At 41.7% G+C, this 22,495-nt stretch overlaps 1 protein-coding gene across 6 annotated transcripts in view; it reads left to right on the forward strand.

The window, feature by feature from the left end:
• kiaa0825 (KIAA0825 ortholog) overlaps positions 1-22,495 on the forward strand; it is a 137,889-nt gene that overhangs the window by 4,677 nt on the left and 110,717 nt on the right. The window contains exons 2-7 of one of the 6 annotated variants that reach the window (XM_053653985.1): positions 1-236; positions 1,738-1,901; positions 2,008-2,295; positions 3,041-3,870; positions 10,466-10,634; positions 13,135-13,780. The exon at positions 1-236 is cut by the window's left edge and continues 119 nt beyond it. In XM_053653985.1, the coding sequence (XP_053509960.1) occupies positions 3,635-3,870; positions 10,466-10,634; positions 13,135-13,780 (1,051 nt within the window). In that variant the 5' untranslated portion in view covers positions 1-236; positions 1,738-1,901; positions 2,008-2,295; positions 3,041-3,634. Of the gene's footprint in view, positions 237-996; positions 1,902-2,007; positions 2,296-3,040; positions 3,871-10,465; positions 10,635-13,134; positions 13,781-22,495 lie in introns of those variants that run through there. The other 5 variants (XM_053653986.1, XM_053653989.1, XM_053653983.1 and 2 more) reach the window with 5 other exon arrangements.

A 22,495-nucleotide genomic window follows, 5' to 3' on the forward strand; every position in this document is an offset into this window, starting at 1 on the left:
TTTTCCCACAACTCTCATGTGGATCACACGGCGGCGACGATGCGCATCCCGTTGTAACGCGCAAGCACGCACTCAGTCCCAGTGTAATTACACTGTAGTTCCTAATACTGGGCCACGAAACCCTTCCGAGATCCTGAAGCTGCTCTGTCTTCCCAGCAGACACAGGAAGACGAGCTCGAGGCTGGGATGGAGTTTGGAAAATAATAAAGCGCAAGCTTAACTGCTGAATCTGTCAAGTGAGGGAAATAATATTTGTCCAGCTGGGCAGCCTCTCTCTTTGTGCGAGCTAAATTAATGTTGAGATTTCTGTCTGTGCGCAGAGAAGAGAGTGACGTGTCAGGGATGTGGCGCAGGCTGTTTGGAGTTTGACAGGGATTATTAAAATCAGCCCAGATGAAGGGGAAAGTAGTGGCAGCAAAGCCAAATTGACACTGACACTCTCTATTATACTCACTTGGCTTGTGATGATGCCCTTGATACTATCTCTTTCCCCCCTCTCTCTCTCTCTCTCTCTCTCTCTCTCTCTCCCCCTCCTCAAGCCTTCAAACGCTTGGTTTGCACATTGCTTTGCTTTGCATTGAAGAGCGTGTTGTGCGCGGAGAGCTGATAGATTGTTTATTTAAAGTAAGCGCAAGCAGCATGCCGTCGGTCGATTCTCTGCTGTCTTGTACACTGGTACGTGTATTTATTACCGTCGAGCCCAGCTGGAAATTGATGCGCACTCGTTCCTGGCTGAGAGAGATTGAGAACTTTGGCTTGAGCCATCTTGTAAGAGTTACATAACATAACCAGCAGCTCAGTCCAGGTGGTTCACGGCGGCCGCGTCTCGTCGGATCGCATCTCACAAGCCACTGTGCAGGACCCAGGACATATTCGATCAGCGTTTAGAGTAGTGTACGTAATCAGCCATCGATTACAGCGAATAGGTGTTTCTTCTCAATGCCTGGCTGTAAGCTAAGTCAATTACATCACTGTTGCACGTTTCCCTCACGCAATCTGCGATCGATTATCGGTCGACGCTTAGTAGAGCCTACTCAGCCTGGCTCAAGGGCCCTTTCCAGAACCTTCACACTAACCGTCCCTCGGTGGTGGAATGAACTTCCAACCTCAATCCGGACCGCAGAATCTGTCACCATCTTCAAAAAACAGCTATAGACCCACCTCTTCCGTGAGCACGTAACTAACCCTTAAAATACCAACCCCATATTATCCTTTAAAAAAAAAAAAAAAAAAACTCTGGCTCTTACACCTCGACTTTGCTTCTTAGAACTCAGTTATAAATCTTGTACAGTAGCGCTACTTGTATCGTTCTCCGCTTGATATAGCGCTTTGCTTGTATTTCCTCATTTGTAAGTCACTTCGGATAAAAGCATCGGTTAAATGAATAAATAATCGTAAATGTAAATGTTGCAGTAGACATAAGATTCCTCTATGGACGTACAGTAGAGCGACATGAATGCACTTTCTGAGTTCAGCTATTCACAGCTATTTCACCCCTGACTGTATGAACATCATCTGACACACAGGTTTTATAAAGCGAATCACTATAACTCAATATACAGACGTGACCTCGATCGTTTTTGCCGACCTCGATATCGTCCATCGTGTTTACATGCGTGTTTGTTTACATAAGAATGAATAAAACGATTTTTTTGACGTTCCAATTCCAAAGTCTGAGTAGTTCAATTCAATTTTATTTGTGTAGCGCTTTTAACAATGGACCTTGTCTCAAAGCAGCTTTACAGAAATACATAAACACAGGATACAGATTTCAAGTGTGTGAATTTATCCCTAATGAGTGAGCCGGTGGCAAGAAAAAAACTCCCTAAGATGATATGAGGAAGAAACCTTGAGAGGAACCAGACTCAGAAGGGAACCCGTCCTCATCTGGGTAACAACGGGTAGTGTGAGAGTAAAAGAAAGTTCATTATGGTTTTTATATGAAGTCTGTTTGTTGAACTAGTCCACTGTTCACTAAAGGAGACTTATTGCCTGTGGTAATTGCAGTCCTAAGCCCATCGCAGCAACCGTAGTCCCAGCAACCACAGCGAGAATGTCCAGGTGGAATTGACGTCCAAAACCATTTCCAAGATACTTCAAGTGGCACCATCCTCAGCAATCTCCAGGCTGTAGCCTCCAGTTGATGAGAGCGCCATCCGGAGGAAGAGCATCAGGACAGATCAGGCAGGTCCAGAGAGCAGAAAGGGTCAGGATCATTGCCATCTCCATAAAATCATGTGTGGCTCAACAGAAGGAGAGAGGGAGAAGGAGTTAAAGAGAGGGAGAGATTATTAGGTAAAAAGGAAGAATTAAAAGTTCATCGCTCTTTGAAAGGGTTGTACTTGCATTATTATGCTATTATGTTATCATTATATCATTGGCATAAAAATGGTCTTCAAATGACAATAATATCTTTAATCTCAATTATTTCTTGGACAATATATCATCCAACAAAAGTCGTTATTGTGACAGGCCTGACGTCTAAAGTGTATTTAAAGATCTAGAAACATTTAGCAAATCAAATGCAGAAAGTTACTTTGAATCCGAATCCAGAATTAGGTTTGGTTTTGGCGAATGGTTATTTAAATATCCACATAATATACACAGACTATAAGCACTAACACATAGCTTTTTTTAATATTCTGGATGCAGGTTTAAAAACAGTTATGATCCCAGATATAGGAAACCCAATTACTCTCATACGTAAATGCATTTGGTTTATTATTATAGCCCCTGCAAGTCTGTGGATGTAAATGTAAATATACCGGTACTGTCAAGAAGACGATATTGTGATTAAGGTGTTTACATGAGTCGCTTTTAGAATATTTATTTCATGTTCCAGTTTTACGTGTTATAGAACATAGATGGATTAACGTCACACGTCATTACGTCCCGACGCCACGCCGTCCGACGTCCCCTCCAGGATTTCACGTATCGACATACAGTTCGTCTTCGTTATGGAACTGTATACAGTTTTGGGTGTTTCATTTTTAATTTTACAAAAGCTCCAGCTGTTTTCTGTACCGCTTGTCCTACACAGGGTCTCGGGGGAGCCTGGAGACTATCCCAGGAAAGAAAAGGCGGGGGACGCCCTGGACGGGGTGCCAACCCATCGGAGGTAACAATCGCACACACATTCACACACTACGGACAATTTGGAAATGGCAATCAGTCTACAACGCATGTCTTTGGACTGGGCGAGGAAAACAGAGTACCCGGAGGAAACCGCCGAAGCACGGGGAGTACATGCAAACTCCACGCACACAGGGCGGCGGCTGGAATCAAACCCCAAATGTGCTAACCGCTAGCATAAAGTTATAGCCTTCACTCTGACTGGTACAAAGCACTGACACTGGAGACTCCTTCCAAATACCTCACCATATCAAAAATTACACATCGTTTTTTTTTTTCTTTTTTAAAGTCCTAAAATCGATGTGGGGTGTGCAGAGGAGTATCAGAATAAGTGCACTAAAATATGCTTGTGATTTGCTTTGCTTAAAAAACATGGACATTCAAATAGCAAATAATATATATTTTTTGAATTCCTGTCCTACGTCCAAAGACACCGTGTCCACAGGCAAACTTTCAAGAAGAATATTTCCCTTTATCCTACACTGGACCTTCCCCCTAGGGCATGTATACGCTTTGTGAAGATCCTTTCTTTGAAAAGGGATGCTTTTATGTGTTCGAGATGAAATATTTTCCTTTCCTTCTTTCCGCAGGCAGAGGAATGGAGCGGCAGGGTGACTCTCCACATGACCATGCTTTCGTGGAGCTGCCGGTGCCGAGCATGCTGAGTGTATCGGGTGAGGCGGACCTCCAGGTCCTGATCCGTGAAACAGAGGAGAAGCTGAAACTCAACGCCTGCAGGTCAGTGGCCCGGGCAGTCACGTGTCCGCTTCAGTCTTTGTGTTTGCTTAAAAGAAAACTTGAACTTTCTCTTTTAGTTCAGTGGCCTGAGGGTCTGGCTCTCCTTCTTTCACCTCGAGGTCCATGCATGACACGGCACACAGGTTCAAGTTGTCTTGTTCAATCCATACACATGCACACATACATGCTGGCACACAAAGTTCCTGTCCTTGAGCAACTCTTCAGGAAGGGGGGGAAAAAAAAAAAATAAAAACCCTTTTCACACAGAGCCTCTCAACACAGATCTCAAACTGAATATTGATTTGAACTTCAGCGTCTTTGCTCAGAGATTGCACAAACTGCGCCGAATCTATGCTTTTGTTTTCATTTGATTTCGAACTGTTTTACATCTGTTTGCTCAATGCACAGCCCAAGGGCTCACACATGCACACACAGACACACAAACACGGCACCGTGTATCTCTTCTATGTATCTTCAATGGGCTCTCTGGGTTTGAAAGAACCTCTTGTTGCTGTAGACGCCAGTCTACATTTGATGTAACCTGTTGCATCTAGATCTTTTCTCATCCTAGAATGCCTAAAATACTATTAACATTGAGACCAGATGATTAATTGAGACTTGATGAAAAGCACGCCACTTCACCTGAAATCAATAAACGCAAACACATGCTTTGAATGTACTCCTGGATCCGTGCCTCTCTCTATTTTTCCCCCCTTCTGTGCTCTGATAAAGAGATCTCTCTATTAGACATGGATGCTTTGTTTTGAGTGAAGGACATATTGAAGAGAGCTCTCTATATAAAGGATGTTTTTATTCTCTGGCTTTTCATGCATCATGCACCAGATGAATCTCATGTTCTGAGATAACTTTTGGAGGACATAGCTCTTTTGACCAGCAGGGCACACACACACAATTTTTGTTTTGTTTTGTTTTCCACTTCCTCTGCTTCTCCTGCCCTCAAGCCACGATAACAGGCCCCTCCAATATCTGGAGAAATGTGTCCGAGCCTCTTATTTGTCTTTTATGCAGCTTGGAGGATATAGACCCTATGTCAAAGAGTGTTGTACTTGAACAAAGCCCCGTCCTTACGACATTTTTCCCCATTACCACCACCGTCTCGTCTCTCTCTGTCTGGTCCGCACCCTCTGCTCCAAATGGACAAGTAATAATCAAAGAGTCCATGTCTTGAAACGAAAACCCTTGGTTGTGTAATTCAAGGACTATTACACAAGCCCGGGTAGTTTCTCAGCCTCTCTCCGCATTAAAGGGTTATTTTGTGTTCTTGGGACGAGAACTAAGACCATGACAAGACCTACGGAGAGGAAAGAAGACGGAGGGACACGGAGAGAGGAACTGGTTGAAGCGACACAAATCCATTGAGTTTTGAACGTGACAACAGCTTCTCCGCGACCTCCACCGGGGTGGGCCGTGCACCTACCTAATTCAATAAACAGAGCAGGTACATCATGAAAGTTAGTGGGCAGAAGACGAAGCGAGCGTGCGCCTCGCTTTCATGCCGAGCGTCCAACCTATTTACGGGTCACCGTAGCTGGCCTGCTCCAGGATGTTCAAGATTTGCGCCATAATTGAAGGAGATTAAGATAGGCCGCCGAACAGCCCTAGCTCTCTCAAATTGAAACGCTGTTATCCATTAGGTTTCATCAACTCAGACGCCAAGCGAGGCCACCGGCAATGAGAGGGGCCGTAATGAAGTGTCAGCCAAGGAGGCCGGGCGCCATGTTACACCCGGTCGGGAAACAACTTCCAATAGATACCTGCAGCACCGTGACATCTCTCACAATCTCATATAAGTGTGTGTGTGTGTGTGTGTGTGTGTGTGTGTGCACAGACATGGTGTTTCATCCTGACAAATAAGCCATGGTGCTTGGCGCTGGACGATACTAAGAACGCCAGATCTGGAGTCAACGGGATCCGCTTACACGTTTCTGCTTCACTCTGTGGAGAAAGAAGGGCTCTTTGATAGCACTCAGATAGGCTATTTGTTTCCTGGCCACATGGCTAGGTGCTCAGTGAAGCTGGGGCTTATTTGAAAGGGATCTCTTCCTTTCCCTCACTCCTTCCTCCTCCCCACCTCCTCTTTCGCTCTGCCTCCTGGAGCGCGACAGGCCCGCAGCCCACCCACACTAAATTAATTTTGACAAGGAACTTAAGATAATGTCAAAGCGCTGACTAATCAGTGGATTGGGTTTCTGTAAGGCAGGGAGCTGTGAAACACGCCATCATGCCTAATGAAAGACTGCCATTGCTTCTCTCTCTCTCTTCCTCCAGCTAGTCCTTCCAGTCATGTCTGCTCGGCTTGATGACGAAAAACCATTACAGTCTCAGAGAGCATGATTGACATGTGGACAGAGGAAAGGAAGAAAAAAAGAGCATACGACAGGGCTTAAAAGAACTTTTCCTCTCCTCATCCGTTTCCCTTTAGCTCTAGACTTCTCCTCCACTCCCTCTTCTTTTGTTGGCTTCTGTTTCTGAATCAGGCTCCATCAAGTATTTTATTACGTGTGTCTGTAAAGGTATTGTTCGACTTCCTTGTTTGCTCGCTTTCTCTCGCTCCGTCGGTCTAAAAAGTGACGGCGTTAATCCTATAGGGTTGATTGATCTGGGGGTTGTTAGCTTTCCTGTAGTAGAGGTCACACACTGGGGCAACATGGAACCTCAGGCGTCCTGCACGCGTTTAATCAAACTGGAAATCCGACTATAGTGTGTCCGATAGAAAAGGAGAGGAAGCGGAGTAATCGTTCGAATTCTTGAGTGTTTTCCATTCAGGTGTTTCGTTCCAGAAAAAAATAAGCTTTTTGATGCGCAGATTAAAGTAGATTAAAAAAAAAAAAAAAAAACCCCAAACGAAACAGAAATGCAATTTAAAAATAAAAAAACTAATTAAATTAACTGAAAGAGGAAGTAAATTCTAACACATTTGGACGTGTGAGAGAGTCTAGGACGGATTGTTCTCTTAATTCTCCCGGTTACATCTTGACTTGGCAGTATTTTCCTACGCTTTCTTACAAAAACATTCTAGATCCATCAAATTGTGAGGACATCTCCTGTGCACAGCCCGCTTCAGGTCACCCTACAGATGTTTAGTTGGACCCAGGTTTGGACTGCTGGCTAGGTCATTCAGAAACATTGGTCCTCTTTTGGTTAAGCCATGCCTTTGTTGATTTGGGATGTATGCTTTGGGACAGTGTCATGTTGAATGGTGAAATTCCTTTTGATGTTCAGATTACTAGCAGACACCTGAAGGTTTTGCAGTAAAATCAGTTGATATTTGTAACTATTCAAGAGTCCCTCCACCTTGGAAATAGCCCTAGTTCCGGCTGAAGAAAAGCAACCCTAAGCATGACGCTGCCACCACCATGTTTCATCGTGGGTATGGTGATCTTTTGGTGGTGTTTTTTTTGTCTGTTTGTTGTTTTTTTTGCACCAAACATGCCTTATGGAATTATTAAACCTTTTGGAATTGGTCTCATCAGAGATTAACACATTTTAGTACATGGTTTGGGGTGATTTAGTTGAGCTTGGATGTTTTTTGTGAGAAAAAAAAACCCCCTAACCCCACAGCCCAGACATGTGAAGAATACGAGAGATTGTTGTCTGATCAGTACTTGTCAGATATTCCTGCAGCTGATTCAATGTTGTTATAGATCTCTTGGCAGCCTCCCTGGTAAGTTTGTGTCTTGTCCGTTTATTAGCTTTGGGGGGACGTCCTGTTCTTGGTGACGTCACTGTGGTGCTCCGCTTGTTGATGATGGCCTTCACGGTGTTCCATGGTAGATCTAATGTTTTGGAAATTCTTGTATACCCCTCTCCTGATCGATGTCTTTCGACAGAGAAGCTACGCCCAGGCTTTGTCGCATCATTGCGGACCATGGCTTCAGCAGTCAGATGAAACTCCCGAAAACCAGATGAAAATCCTACAGAAACAGCTGATCCTTATTTGGGCTTAATCAGAATAATTTGATTGATGACAGCTGTACGACGATAACTTTTGAACACGAGACTGAATGTGATACAGCCACGTTCCCAATTATAAAAGGGGGTGCACACTTATGCAGCCAGGCTATTGTAAGTTTTTCCTGTTTTTCCCTAAAATGTTTCTGATCGTTTTTGACTCATTTCCAATCGAGGGTGGAAAAAGTTCTGACATGATTTATCACAAAAACCTTCCATTTTCACAGGGGTGTGTAGACTTTTTTATATCCACTGTACCTCATTTGGTCCATGGAATTGGACAGCAGGACATCCTAGTAATGTATAATATTTCCGATCGATTCTCAAATCCGACTGTTCAGACGGTGTGCGTTATGTTTTGTGTAACCACATGGCTCAGACCGTTGTTCCAGCTTTAACACGGACGATATATAGATTTATATTAATGCACTCATTCGAATGCATTTTTTGTTTCCGTAGTAACAGCTCATACACAGGGACTTCACATAATACAGTATAAGACTAATAATAAATGGATTGTTTAACCAAGAAAAAACATACACTATAATCATTGGTGAGGTGAAGTTTGTTATTCGGAAATATTTATGTAACATTTATGGAATGGGTCTCAAGAGGCAGTGTGTTGTAGCTTCCCAGAGCACGTCTTCAGGACGGAGGAGTTTATCGTTGCGTTAATGTACCACATGTTCCACATCAGGCCGTATCACACCACTACAGTGTCTATTGTTTTTGTATAACAGCACAATCCGTCGTGTGTTGCTCCTTACATATTTGATCCATTATCCATTCAGCAGTAGTTAATAAATCTACTTAAATCATTCTTTTTCATTATTTGCAAGTGTGACTCGTCATTCAGTATGACGGTATTGTCATTTGTCTGATTTAATGTAACCAATGACTGCTTTGGACATTAAACGCTATTTTTAAATCTTATACTTAATGCATTTCAATATTCATAGCTTTCGAGAATGAACATTTTATTGAACCGACTTCATTCATTTCACCCCCTGTTATCTGAGCATACCTTCTCTTACTGCATGTTCGAAGCTCATCTGTATTCATTGACGCTTTCGTCTGTTATAACCTCTTCCAAACCCCATCAACTGCTCCTAATTGAGTCCTCCAGGTTCCTGTGTAGTGTCACTACAGAGCCTCGCCCTCAGAGTCATGCCAACCCTCCTGGGTGCCCAGAACGAGACGGGGCACTGAGTGTGTGCTGGCCCCGGGGCCACCTGCAACTCCGACTCAGAACTTGCTTACCCAGGCATGTGTGTGTCTCTGATAGACAGCCGTGGTGATGTTTGAGGATGTTTAGCGGATGGGAGCTGGGAGGTTTTATGGAGCAGTAGGGCTGGATGGTGGCACAGATGGATCCTCATTTCCACCCGGCTGTTAGAGTTAAAAGTCCTCCGGTGGAACCAAGCACAAATCCTGCTTTATGAGAAACAGTAAACCGACTTAGTCCATGTGTCGGGCTTTATGTTTTAGATAGATGACTCCGATTAAGTGATTAAGTCTACTAAAGTTCCAATAAGAGTGTCGTCATATAGTCGTTTGAATAGTTTCGTTTTGAATGAAAGAAAATTGTGTTCATCTAGAGCTTCAATTTATGTACAAAATACATGTATAAAGTAATGAATGCAATACAGTAAATAATGTGAAAAGTAAAAAAATCAGGTATAAAAAAAAAAAAAAAAAAGTTTGGCCGCGTGTGCAAATTTGCAGGCAGCATCTTCAGTCGGTGAAACAGGCGGTTTATGTTGGCTGTTAGCTGGAGTGATTTTACAGCGAGCTTTGGGCCATCATTAAAGGCCAGAAAAGGAAGAATCACTGTTCCAGCACAGTCTGTCCCCACCGTCATGTCCCGTCCTCATACATATTTCCTCTTTACAGCAAAACGAGACACATTTGCCGGGTTCCTGTTGGCACTTCTACCTCCGAGCGAAATTAAAGCAGGGAACGGGCCCAGTGATGCAACACATGCACGTCGTTCCCCGAGTTTACTGTGGGTGCACGCCGTTAAAAATTAACAGCACTTTATGTTTGCTGTGTTTTCTTGCGAAATAAAAAATGTGCCACTTTGAAATGGTATTTAATGTCTTGCCATTGCAAGGCATCTGGCCTTTTGTATCACTTAGTGTTTACAGCTGAGTGTTTATAGGCCTCAAGTCAGGTGGTGCTGGGAGGCTGTTCTCGCTCACAGACACACAGTGCATTGTAATGGAGTGTGTGTGCGTGGGTGTGTGTGTGGGTGTGTGTGTGTGTGATGTGAGAGAGACAGACAGATTTGGAGAAAATGTCATGTCTAATTTATCATATACAGAGGAGACAGAAGTGCTTATGCGTGGTTATGGTGAAGTTCTGCTTGTGCTGGGATGATGAAAGAGACGTGCCATTTTATTGCTAGTCTGCATCAGACTCCTGAACACACACACACACACACACACACACACACACACACACACACACACACACACCAGTGCAAATATATTGATGTCCATGTTCATTAGGGCTGATGTGTCTCGATCAGGGCTGTAGGTTGAACAGCTGGGGGACAAGATGCCAACCCTGAGATTTAACTGTAAATGTGTGTTTGTGTGTGTGTGTGTGTGTGTGTGTGTAGTATTGAGCAGAACCTGTGCGAACTGCAGACTAAGATTGGAAAGTCCTGGGCTGATGAGAAGGTCCCCAGTCCTACCGAATGCCTAAAGTGGTTCAGTCAGAGTAATCTGAGTTTGCTGAAACCTGTCTCTACTGGTCACCAGGAGCTTCTGGGCTTCCTCAAAGCACTGGTAATGTATCGTATACGTACACTTTGTTATGCTGATCTACTGTTCCATATAAACATCATAATGTAAGCAGTTAGTCTACGTAATAGTGTAATATTAGTCTGTGTAATTTCCAGACACGAGGAGGATAATGTCTGAAGGTCCTTTAACAATATTATAAATAATTTAACGATAAGTAATGCTAGTTTACATGTTTATTCATAAACAGCATCCTTTGTATAAAACTAGAAATGAATATTCAATTACAATTTGACAACTGAATATGAGTGAGAGGAGAAAAATGGAGTTTATTGGTGAGTTGCAAGTCCACGTTTTACATGGGTCTCACTATCTGTACTTGCAAATCCTGCACTTGTGTCAGTGAGTCAGTCAGTGAGTCAGTCAGTGAGTCAGTGAGTCAGTGAGTCAATCAATCAGTGAATGAGTCAGTCAGTCTGTCAGTGAGTCAATCAGTCTGTCAGTTAGTCAGTCTGTCTGTGAGTCAGTGAGTTAATCAGTCAGTGAGTCAATCAGTCAGTGAGTCAGTCAATCAGTCAATCAGTCAGTCAGTCAGTGAGTCAGTCAGTCAGTCAGTTAGTCAGTCATTGAGTCCGTCTGTCTGTCAGTCAGTTAGTCAGTGAGTCAGTCCGTGAGTTAGACAGTGAGTCAGTCTGTCTGTCAGTCAGTTAGTCAGTGAGTCAGTCAGTCGGTCAGTGAGTCAGTCCGTGAGTTAGTCAGTGAGTCAGTTAGTCAGTCAGGCCGTTCGTTGGTTCGTTCTCAAAATCTACAGGACACTTAGTAATTATACACGGTGTCCCAAAAGTCTCCACGCATAGGGGACTACAGTATGTTTGCCAGCACCATGTCGGTCGTGCCTTCGTGAGTGGATGTACGTGGACGTCCGCTTCTCGGTCAGTCCGCATCACTTCCAGTCTTTTTTAAATTTGTTAATAATCCGTTTGGCGACAGTGTGTCGTGTGTGATGTGCTCGCCGTGTTTCCTGTTAAAGTTCATCGCAACCTTGCGACAGCTTCCCGATCCAGCTGTGAGAATGATTTCAATACATTCTTCTTCTGTCAGTCATTTGCCATTCTTAAAGGCTATGTACAGTGCCCTCCGCTAATATTGGCACCCTTGGTAAATATGAGCAAAGAAGGGTTAGGATTAGTAAATTTAAAATAGCAATGGGAATATACTTCTATTATGTGTGTATATATGTATATATATATATATATATATATATATATATATATATATATATATATATATATATATTAGGGATGTCACGATATCAAAAATCTAGTAGTTGGTACCGATACCACCAAAAGTACACGATACTCGATACCAAAGTTGATACAATGGTGTGGTTTAAAAAAAAAAAGAATTGATATATTTTTTTAAATAAAATTAAAAACTCCCAGAGGACATCCTCCTCTGGCTGATAATGGCAAAAAAAGAGAGAGAGAGGGGGATATTTTAGTTATCAAACACTGTCTGACAATGACTAATAACAAGTGCTAAGGTGCACTCCTAAACGTGCACACACACACACACACACACACACACACCTTATACTCAAGCATTAGTTTAAATTCACTGATATGGTGGCAGGCCAAAAAGATTTATTAAAAGCATGAACATTTGAATAATTATTAGTGACATTACTACATTTAGCCGGTTTCACGGCCACAATGCCAGCTGCCTCAAACAAACATAATATAGGACCCGTCTTTCAGGTGCTTCGCCAAATTTCAGGCGTTTCCTCGATTTGTTTGAAATAAACGATAGCATCGGTTGCACACCGGCAACCGCTAAACTTGTTAAGCTAAGCTAATCTTCTGTAGTTTTTCCCGTGTGCTTGTAGGCGTTCTTCTTCTTCTTCACCACTTGTGGACGACTAAAACACTTGCGCGTATTTGCTGCCCCCTTCAGGTCCGGAAGAATTGCAACCTCGGTACATTCATTAGAAACGGTACCATCGGTACTGCAGAAAAACAAGTACCGTCACGTTTTAACAGTGTTGGTACCGACTTGGTCCCGAAGTATCGGTTCTCGTGACATCCCTAATATATATATTTATATATTTCTCTCATGTTTTAAAAAAACATTCTGTGTTGTGTTGTTGAAACATTGCTTGAAGTCCATGAGAGCAGAGTATTTTTGTGAATTTTTGGAACAAAAGATTAAAAGCTCATATTTACTAAGGGTGCCAATATTAGTGGATGGCACTGAATGTATGTGTGCGTGTATATATATATATATGGGTGTATATATATATATGGGTGTATATATATATATATATATATATATATATATATATATATATATATATATATATATATATATATGGAAAACATAATTTATATATATATAAATTATGGAAAACATTTTGCTTTAAATTTATGGAGACTTTTGGGACACCATGTAGATTAGTTTCTTCCATCTTAGTTTTTTATAGTTACATTTTTCCTCATACATGCTGGCCCTATACCTCATCTACCAAATGTCTTAACAATTTTAATAGCAACACCTTCTGAAGACGGAGGAGGCTTACACAGACGCAGTTCTCCAGCTGCTGCTGAACATCTCCTCTCAGTGCGGGGTGGCCTTCCCCACGTCTGACTCATTATGTGAACAGAGCCAGACTTCCATGGCTCCCTTTTGCTCTGTACGTGATGACATCGCTCTGGAGGTCCAAGAAACCTGGGATGACATCCGGCTCTTGTTGCGGCGCCACCTGCTGGACAAGTTATCCATGGATAGCTCTGGAGTCCCTCAAAGGGCTGTCTTTCTTGTGCAGCAGCTCTGCTTCCTGTACACTGAAACAGAGGTTCTGGAGAAGTACCAGGCGCTCCGGAGCAAAATGGTTCTGGGGCTTCTAAGGAAAAACCAGACATGCTGTCCAGATGGAGAAAGCGGCTTTCAGAAGTTGGGTGTTGCCTTCCAGGCTGTCTGTCCTGCCTTCTGTGCCATGCTGGCCGAGGACATTCACGTCCTGAATGGCATAGTTGAGCCACATTGCATTCTGAGCTTTGTGAACCAGGCCTACCTGTGGACACTGGCACAGGAACTGGGCTTGCTTATGGAGAAGGAGATAGAGGTGATGTTGAAAGAGAACAGTACACAAGGAGGGAAGGGGATGAGGAGCTCAAGCAAGAAGGCAGCAGTAGGTCAGTGTGTTTTCTGCTTCTCATTATGAATGTGATATTGGTGTGTGTGTGTGTGTGTGTGTGTGTGTGTGGAGAGAAAGTTGGCATGAAAAGTTATTAGGCTCTTGTATACCCTAACCCTAGGCTAACCTTATACCCTAACCCTAACCATTAGGCTAACCCTAACCCTTGTATACCCTAACCCTATACCCTATACCCTAACCTTAACCCTATACCTTAACCCTAACCCTAGGCTAACCCTATACCCTATTCCCTAACCCTAGGCTAACCCTAACCCTTGTATACCCTATACCCTAACCCTAGGCTCTAACCCTTGTCTCTTCAAGGAGCCTTGTCTTTAGAGAACCATTTTTGTACCCTTGTATTATAATGCAATGCTGTTTGTATCTGTATCTGTTTAGCTCCAAATATTTTTATCTGTATTCGGACTTGCACCTGAAGTGTACATGGCCTAAACTGGAAGAGTTTTTATGGTCGCTACCACTCAACCACATTCCTCAACCTTTTTTTTTTGTACCTTCCCAAAATATTTTCCCAAAATATAAACTAGTAGCTTAACTGAAACCACGACCCAGACCAGGAAGCTATTAAGGGCCGCTTTACGTTCAGGTTTACGAACGTGGTTTCATTTGAACTTCACTTCAGACAACTCGCCTCGTGACCAAATGAAAGTGTGACTTTTTCATTTCGTGACTTTCTCATCCCAGTCCCAATGCATACCTCTAGTCTCAACCATGTGAAGCTTTCTGGCAAACGTACAGTTTTCCAGGCCAGAAATTAGTATAAGTACAGATAAGTACACTGTACACAGTTCAGCAGTTCACAGTTAGGTTGGATTGTTTAGGTGGGAAGTGAGACGCTTGATTTCATTGCGTTAAGAAGAAGAACAACAACAACAACAAAAACATCCTATACTGTAATCCTCACATTTTAAACTCAGAAACCTTAAAGATATTACCTCTCTAGAACATTTTCCTTCTTTTAATCCATTCACTTTTACCACATCGCTGAGACCGTTTAATGGTCGAGCACTTCAGGTTCTACATTCGGCCCAACAATCCTTAAAATAAATCACCAGAGGCGGAGTAGCTGCTAATGTGGACGCAGCGAGCATGTAATGCATGCGCACGACTACGCCACTTTCCTCGGCTGTAGCCATTCGTGACTGTACGCTGAATGTAAACGCTAGATTATGACACCTGCCTTCAGGCACTGTTTAATGACTACAATTGTTATTGTACTATTAGAGAATTTTAATGAGCGCTGTTCACAGTCATTTACCTACTTGCTGACTGCTGATCACACCATTTACAGGCTTCTTTTAAAGGCACGAATAATGCACCTTCTGCATTAAGTAGCATGCTAACCGTGACGCTAATCAAGCAACACGGCCGATCCTATTGAGAAGAGTGCATAAAATGTCTCTCTCTGTGCATCCAGCTCTTTAAACCTTTTGAACTTTTGCAGTCTTAGTGTACAAAGGTGTTATTATTAAGCTTTTATTCATTCAGCACATTTTGCGGGCAGGAGCGTAGCCGGGAACGAGGCAGCGGCTCTTCAAGGGTCCCAGGGGAGAACTCTGCACTTCCTGGCATGCCATGCTGTCAAAGCACTGAAGCATTTAACAGCTTTTCATGCGCCGAGATATGGCAGCTTCTTTTAACCCCTGCGTCTGAAAAGAAGAGACGGATGTTGTTCGTTCCTTCTTTCATCAGATGTGGATGGCAGAGACCTTTGTTCTCATCTTTTCTCCATTGCTTTGCTGGTCATCCCTCTTTCTTTATGTCCTCTAACCCCCTTTTTCTTCCCTTCTTCCTGGAAGTAATGGGGTGAAGACTGGATTGCAGAGTCTGACGCATGGCTCGACTGATCTGGAACAATGGGGCACTTTAAAGCCATAGCACCACACCTCAGTGCGTTTGCAGGAGACATGGATGGGGGCAGGAGGGGCAACAGCGAGTGTGTGTGTGTGTGTGTGTGTGTGTGTGTGTGTGCGCGCGCGCATATGTGTATACATAATCCTGCAGGTAAAATAGGTTCCCTCAAACTCTTACAAATGTCTCTCTGTGTAAGAAAATGTATTTTAACAGGTATATTTTAATTCGAATAACAGTGCTAATAAGTGCTTTGCATAAGTATTCACCCCCTTCCCACCTCCTTTTATTTATTTTTGAGAATTGGGATTATAGTATGTCATGAATGTACACAAAATAGGCCATGATCTCGAGCATAGTTTGACAAATTATTTACAAATTTAAAACAAATAATTAAATGCTCCTTGCTTCACTGAGTAATTCCCTCCTTACTCGGTCACTGAATTTTGGTTTTGTGCCATATTCTTTCTATATTTTCATAATGAATTTTGGAGTTTGGAATTATTCTCTTTTATATATATATATATATATATATATATATATATATATATATATATATATAAAACCAAACCCTGATTTATTTATTTTTGTCTTCGTTGTATTTTTCTAGAACTCCGAACCGTTTTTGGATAGCTCCTTGGTCTCCATGATGCTGTTTGTTTAGGTGTGTTCTCTAACAAGCCCGTTGTACTTCCAGGAACAGGTTACATTAGTTATTTCATTAGTATCACAATCCACTTATCATGTCAGCACTCAGCCTGAAAGTGCATTACAAACCCTCACAATGGTGCAGATTGTTTACGCTGCTGCAGTCTCTCGCATGCCCTTGTACAGCGTTTGTTAATATTTAATAAAGTTACACTTCAGTAAATTGTATCAGTCTCACTTTCCACGTTTATACAAGCTGCTGAACGTACTGTGATGGGGCATGCACTCATGCAATTATAGTGCTGAGATCTATTTTTTCCCCTCTTATGCTCTGTAGTGTTTACTGTCCCGACTATTGATTATTTAGATCCTCTAAGGCGAGCGAGGCTTGTTTTAATGAGGAGTAGGAAGTGAGAAAATTCATGTCACAATGTGTCTTGCAGTGCGTAATAACTGGAGAGCCCGCAGGTTTCTATGTATATTTTTTTTTTTAAGGAGGGAGAAACTTTCAGTTTATTTCAGCATGCTAGAGAGAGAGAGTTGTTTGGTATCGAGTGTTTGTCTAATGGAAAATAGCAGGAAGAGGAGATCAATAGCTCGTCTGGTGTATAGCGGTTGAGTTCGGAAGATATTCCTCTTTTGAATTTTGCCAGGAACATTTTGCATTTGCAGTTTTTTTCTTTTTTTGCTTGCAGGATTGGAATAAATGTCGGTTTTCCACTGCGTGCAGGCCTTAAGGGGAGAAAATGGTTTAAGGTTGTATTACTGGAAAATTGAGGTGGAAATTGTCACTGGTACTCTTCCTGTCGCTCCTTCATGTTATGGTGAGGTTGAGGCGTCAGATATTACACCACAGGAAAGCTGGCAACCCTGCTGTGGTCCAGGTGGACTGCGCTTCTGGCGATGCAAGGGCCGAGGGCCTCATGAATAAACATTTTCACGATCACATTAGGATACAGAGGAAAAAAAAAGAAAGTAAACTCGATATGAGAATGTCCATGCAACTATGCAAACTTGTACAGTACTGTGCAAAAATCTTAGGCACCCTATTTATATATATATATATATATATATATATATATATATATATATATATATATATATATATATATATATATTCACAAACATTAGTTTTCCGGGACAAAATTAAATGTTACAGTAAAGAAAGCAGCAGATTAAGTAGTAAGAGACACTTTTCAGACAAAAAACACGATGAAAGCTGCTGGATTTTTCTGCAAAAATAAGAAGCGAGTGCGACAGTCAACCTCTCCAGAAGAACCGTGTCTGATTCTGCGAGATGCTCAATAAAACTTACAGCTCATTTCCTTTTTTTTTTTTTTTTTTAATAATATAAGCAAAGGGTCATGGTACCAACTATCACCTTTGTTTCATTTATTACTGTTTACTGCTCTTTATAGTGTTTTTTTTAAAATGGAGAGACATTTAATTTCATTATTCATAATTGAATATTTATTATTATTATTATTATTATTATTAAGGAATCTTTGCTCTACAGCATTTCTTTGCATGTGCCTAAGACATTACTCTACTACACAGTACTGTATATGCGCCAGCGTGGATGCACACATTCCTGTGTTTTGCTAATCTTACTAAACTTGTTTGCCAAGAAGTGTGTACTGGAGTGACCGCATACTTTCTCTGTGATGCACAAATATGTCTGATTACGCGTTATATCAAAGAGGCATTCTGAGACTAATAGGGCCAGATTGCAGAGTGGATTTAATAATGTTCGGTGTGTTCGGGTTTTGTTTTGTTTTTGAGCATGACATGCTGTTATAGGAAAAATAACCAGTGACGGTGAGGTGCGAGAATACCGTAACCACCCTGAAGTTTTATTATTATTTAAGGTTAAGATTATTTTGCAATAACAGCTTGCTTTATTTCTCTTATGCCGCAGCAATTTATCCGACATTAACATTGCCTTGTTAATTAAAGAACAGCACGATACATACATTTTATCCATTTAGAGTTACAGTTAACGTTGTGAAACATCCGTGGAACAAACTAGTTCATGCTATCACTTGTGTTATAGCAGCTATATAGTCAGTCCCTCACCAGACTCTCTTCTTCTCTTTTTCTTGAAGTTAATCAGCTCCTCCAGGATTTTGAGATTTTTGCAATCACAGGAATCAACACAAAATCAAGCAAACGCCGCAATAGTGGCAGAGGTGGATTGGCGGTTAAGGCGTTGGGTTACTGATCGGTTGGCTGGTTCAAGCCCAAGCACTGCCAATCTGCCACTGTTGGGCCCTTGAGCAAGGCGCTTAACCCTCTCTGCTCCAGGGGAGCTGTATCATGGCTGACCCTGCGCTCGGACCCCAGCTTCCTAACACGCTGGGGTATGCAAAGAAAAGAATTTCACTATGTATATGTGACCAATGAAGACTTATTATCAATATTTCTATCAATATATTATCAATATAGTATCAATATCAATATATAGCAATATAGTATCAATATATCTATCAATATAGTTTTCCGCAGGTTTGGGCCAAGACGTGTTACTTGTCATGTGATGTTATATCAGCACGCCAAAGTCAAAGTCCTCTTCGATTCACAAAAATAAAACTGCAAATTGCATCACAAATTTTGAAAGCAAAAAGCAAAATCAAGCATTTTTGGCCATAAAAATGACAACAACAACAAAAATAAGACAAAAGAAATGTAGCTTGTCATGTTGCTGAGAAACTGTAAAATTCTCTTAGTTGGAAAAGCCAAAAGGAACAATTTTACCTCTACCTGTTACAAAGCGCTGACCCTTCCAAAATAAACGCTTCCTTACAGAAAACTTCAACCTCATCAACATTTAGACACATTTTTAATCTGCGTATGTGGAGTATTCACCGTGCGAGTCTGTGTATAAGTCATTACTATTGAAATGATAACGTATTCGAGCTCTTGCAACTAGCACTACTGCTAATTACCGCTAATACTGTGATCGAAAATGAATCAGCACTTTCTGACATAGGTACGTATAAGAGAAATAAACGTCCACCATCCTGCTCTTGATTCTTCAATTCAATTCAGTTTAATTTCTATAGCGCTTTTAATAATAGACATTGCCACAAAGCAGATTTACAGAAGTATATCAATTTAAGATATACATTTTAAATGTGATAAATTTAAAAAAAAGAAGAAAAAAAAAAGCCAGAGACGACAATGGCAGGGAAAAACTCCCTGAGACGACAATGATCAACAATTCCCTTAATATTTTTCCTATAATAGCACACCCCATCATGTATTGTTCTGTATTTAATTCCAGCTTATCCATCTGACGCGCTGCTATATGTTTCAGAGTGGACTACGGCAGCCTTAGCTCAAACGTACACGTGACACATAATTCAACCTCAACCATTAGGGATTGTGTAAAAGGTCCACTTCAGGCTCAGGGCCCTAAAATCAGGCCTTGACCTTAACAACAACAACAACAACAACAACAACAAAACTACTGCATTGCCTAAAGGACAGAAGCTGAACCCACAGCGCTCAAAGAGTGTGTGTGTGTATACTTTCTCTCTGTTTTCCATGCCACTAGAGCCGTGTTTGTGTGCTAAAGGGGCAGGATAGGAAAAGGCAGAACCAGCTTTGATATGGAAGCCGCCAGATTCCCCTGGTGCCCCTGTTAACATCTGCATCTGCGTGGATCTTTGCCTCCGACATGCTGAGCAGGCTTTGTTGTCCTGTCAGTCAGAGTCAGTGGAGAATTCCGCCGTTGATCCAACTGGATGATAAACTTGTCAGTGTTCTTTTTTTTTTTCTTCTTCTTCTTCACTCCTTTGTTATGTGATGTTGGGCTTGAACATGAACACTAGTAGTTATACTCCTAACATAAATTTGTCCCTCCTTCTCAGATCAGTCTTCTCTGCTGGATTGAACTCTTCCTGGTTTCTCCTCGGTCTGTCTCGATGTGGCTCTCTTAAGGCAGAGGACCACCATAGCTCATTTTATATAAGGTTTTGTAATGGTACATATCAAGATTATACTTTTTATTTTTTTTTATTTTATTATTTAAACTTTATACTATCTAACTTGACCTAAATGTGAGGCTTTGCATGTGGAGAAATTTTTTAATGCGGTGTAACAATCCAGAGAACTAATTATAGTACACAGATAGCCACGTCCTTAAGGCAAGACGCTGCATGTGAATATGTTTTAAAATAAAATAGATATGGCAATCAATCTTTGCCAGCCAATTGCTGATGTTCGTAGAAGTATCGGGATTTTTTTTCCCTTCTTCACAAATCCACCAGTTATCAACATTTAGAGAAATCTCCCTGCAAGAAGCTTTTTAATAGGTATAGAATGAACCTGTAAAAGTTCATGAATAGAGATTTTTGGTTCTGAGGTCAAATTTGTTTAAAAATAGATGTGATTTAATGTGTTTCCACTGCAGAAAATAGTATGTCAGTATAAGGTTTTTAAAAGAAACATGTCGTACTGACAGATATACAGCATGACGGAATGGGCGGAGCTTAAACCTTTCTTTAAAGTTACTAATTTCAGATAATGCAGTGGACATGAGTGGACAAAAGGAGTCAAATAAACATATTACTGCTGAGCTCGGACATGTAGAGTATCCAAAAAAAAATCTGAAGAATGAAAATCTGAAAAAAAAAAACCCTGACCTATAGTCTCTTGCCTTAATATCTTATTAAAAGATCATTATGAATGACTCTAATACAAGTACCGGTTATTTAGCTAGATCTTGATTTTCATTTCATTCGAGACTCTTAGTCACTCTGTTTCTGCCTGGTGGATTTACGCTGCCGTGAGACGGCGAGCAATCAATTAAGCAATATCGGTTTATCAAGTGTGGTTATACTGAAACTCAGTACAGCTGTGATTCACCGCTGACACAGAGCCACAGGCTGAGTACCGTAGCTAATCACAGCCGTGCCGATATTCATTAGTACCGCGCGATCGCAAGTGTATTATTGCTTTTATACAGCAGTTCTAGAAACAAGAAATGGATATCGAGTGACATTTCGGATACAGTATGTACCAAATGTTCTGTTTATTTTTGCTCCGCTAGCAGAAGAAGCCACAGTGAAACATCCCAGTGCAGTTATACTAAATACAGTCACCCTTGGAATGCTGCTCGACCATTCAGATTAGTGGACTGGGACTAACTGTATAAAATGCCGTAATCACTATTGTTATGGCTAGACAATTTGAATCAGGGATGTCACTCATCGTATTGTGTACGCAAACGTCTTTGTAAGTACTTTTTGATCACACGGATAATGCGCCCCTTCTATCGTGGAAAACACTATTCTGAGCGGTAAGAATATGAATATGGCCACCATCCATATCTCCGTAGGTTTCCTGTATGTGCAGTAGTTTTAATCTTGAAGGCAAATACTGTACATACGTTCCTTTCGTAGTTTTGCTCTACAGTATTTGAACGTCTCTGTTTGTTCCAGTGGCTCTGGTATACCAGTCAGTATACGGCTCACCACGACACCATGGTGTGACTGATGCAGCCAGAGAGAGTGAATGGGTATGAGAGGAGGAAAGGAAATAAAATCACTGGCTAAATTATTGCATGATTGCCTATTTCCCAAAGGACAGGGCATCATTTGGTGAAAGGCATTTAATAATTACATTTAGTACCCGTGTCAGACGCATGCAATTCACCACACTAATGGGCCAGCTAGGTAGAGCAAGGCCCCATGGGTCTGAGAAGAACATGGTGTAGCCAGACAACACGATCTGGGACTAGGTGTGTGTGTGTGTGTGTGTGTGTGTGTGTGTGTGTGTGTGTGTGTGTATCGGTGTTTCTGTGATACTGAATGAAAGGAGAGAACAGCAGAGTGAGTGTGTGGAGATGAAGTGGCAGTAAGTGCAACCCAAAGGGGAAAAGCACTTCAGCGTCAGTTTAATACACCAGGCCGGGGATTTGGCAGTCAGCCACACAGCAATTGTTTACCTTTTTGCTCAGTGACTGCATCTGTTCTGTTTTGTAAACGGCACTAAACTATCCGGCCGTAAACACTGGAATCAATAACAACTGTTTGGGGATTTCCTTCCCTCCCCATGTTGCTTTTCTCTTTTTTTCCCTTTTGCACTCTCCCTCTTTTCTTGTGCTATTTTTTTATTGTACACCTCTCTCTCTCTCTCTCTCTCTCTCTCTCTCTCTCTCTCTCTCTCTTACTCTCTCTGTCTTTCTTTC

Source organism: Ictalurus furcatus, chromosome 22 (assembly GCF_023375685.1).
Source record: "Ictalurus furcatus strain D&B chromosome 22, Billie_1.0, whole genome shotgun sequence".
Classification (NCBI taxonomy): Eukaryota; Metazoa; Chordata; class Actinopteri; order Siluriformes; family Ictaluridae; genus Ictalurus; species Ictalurus furcatus.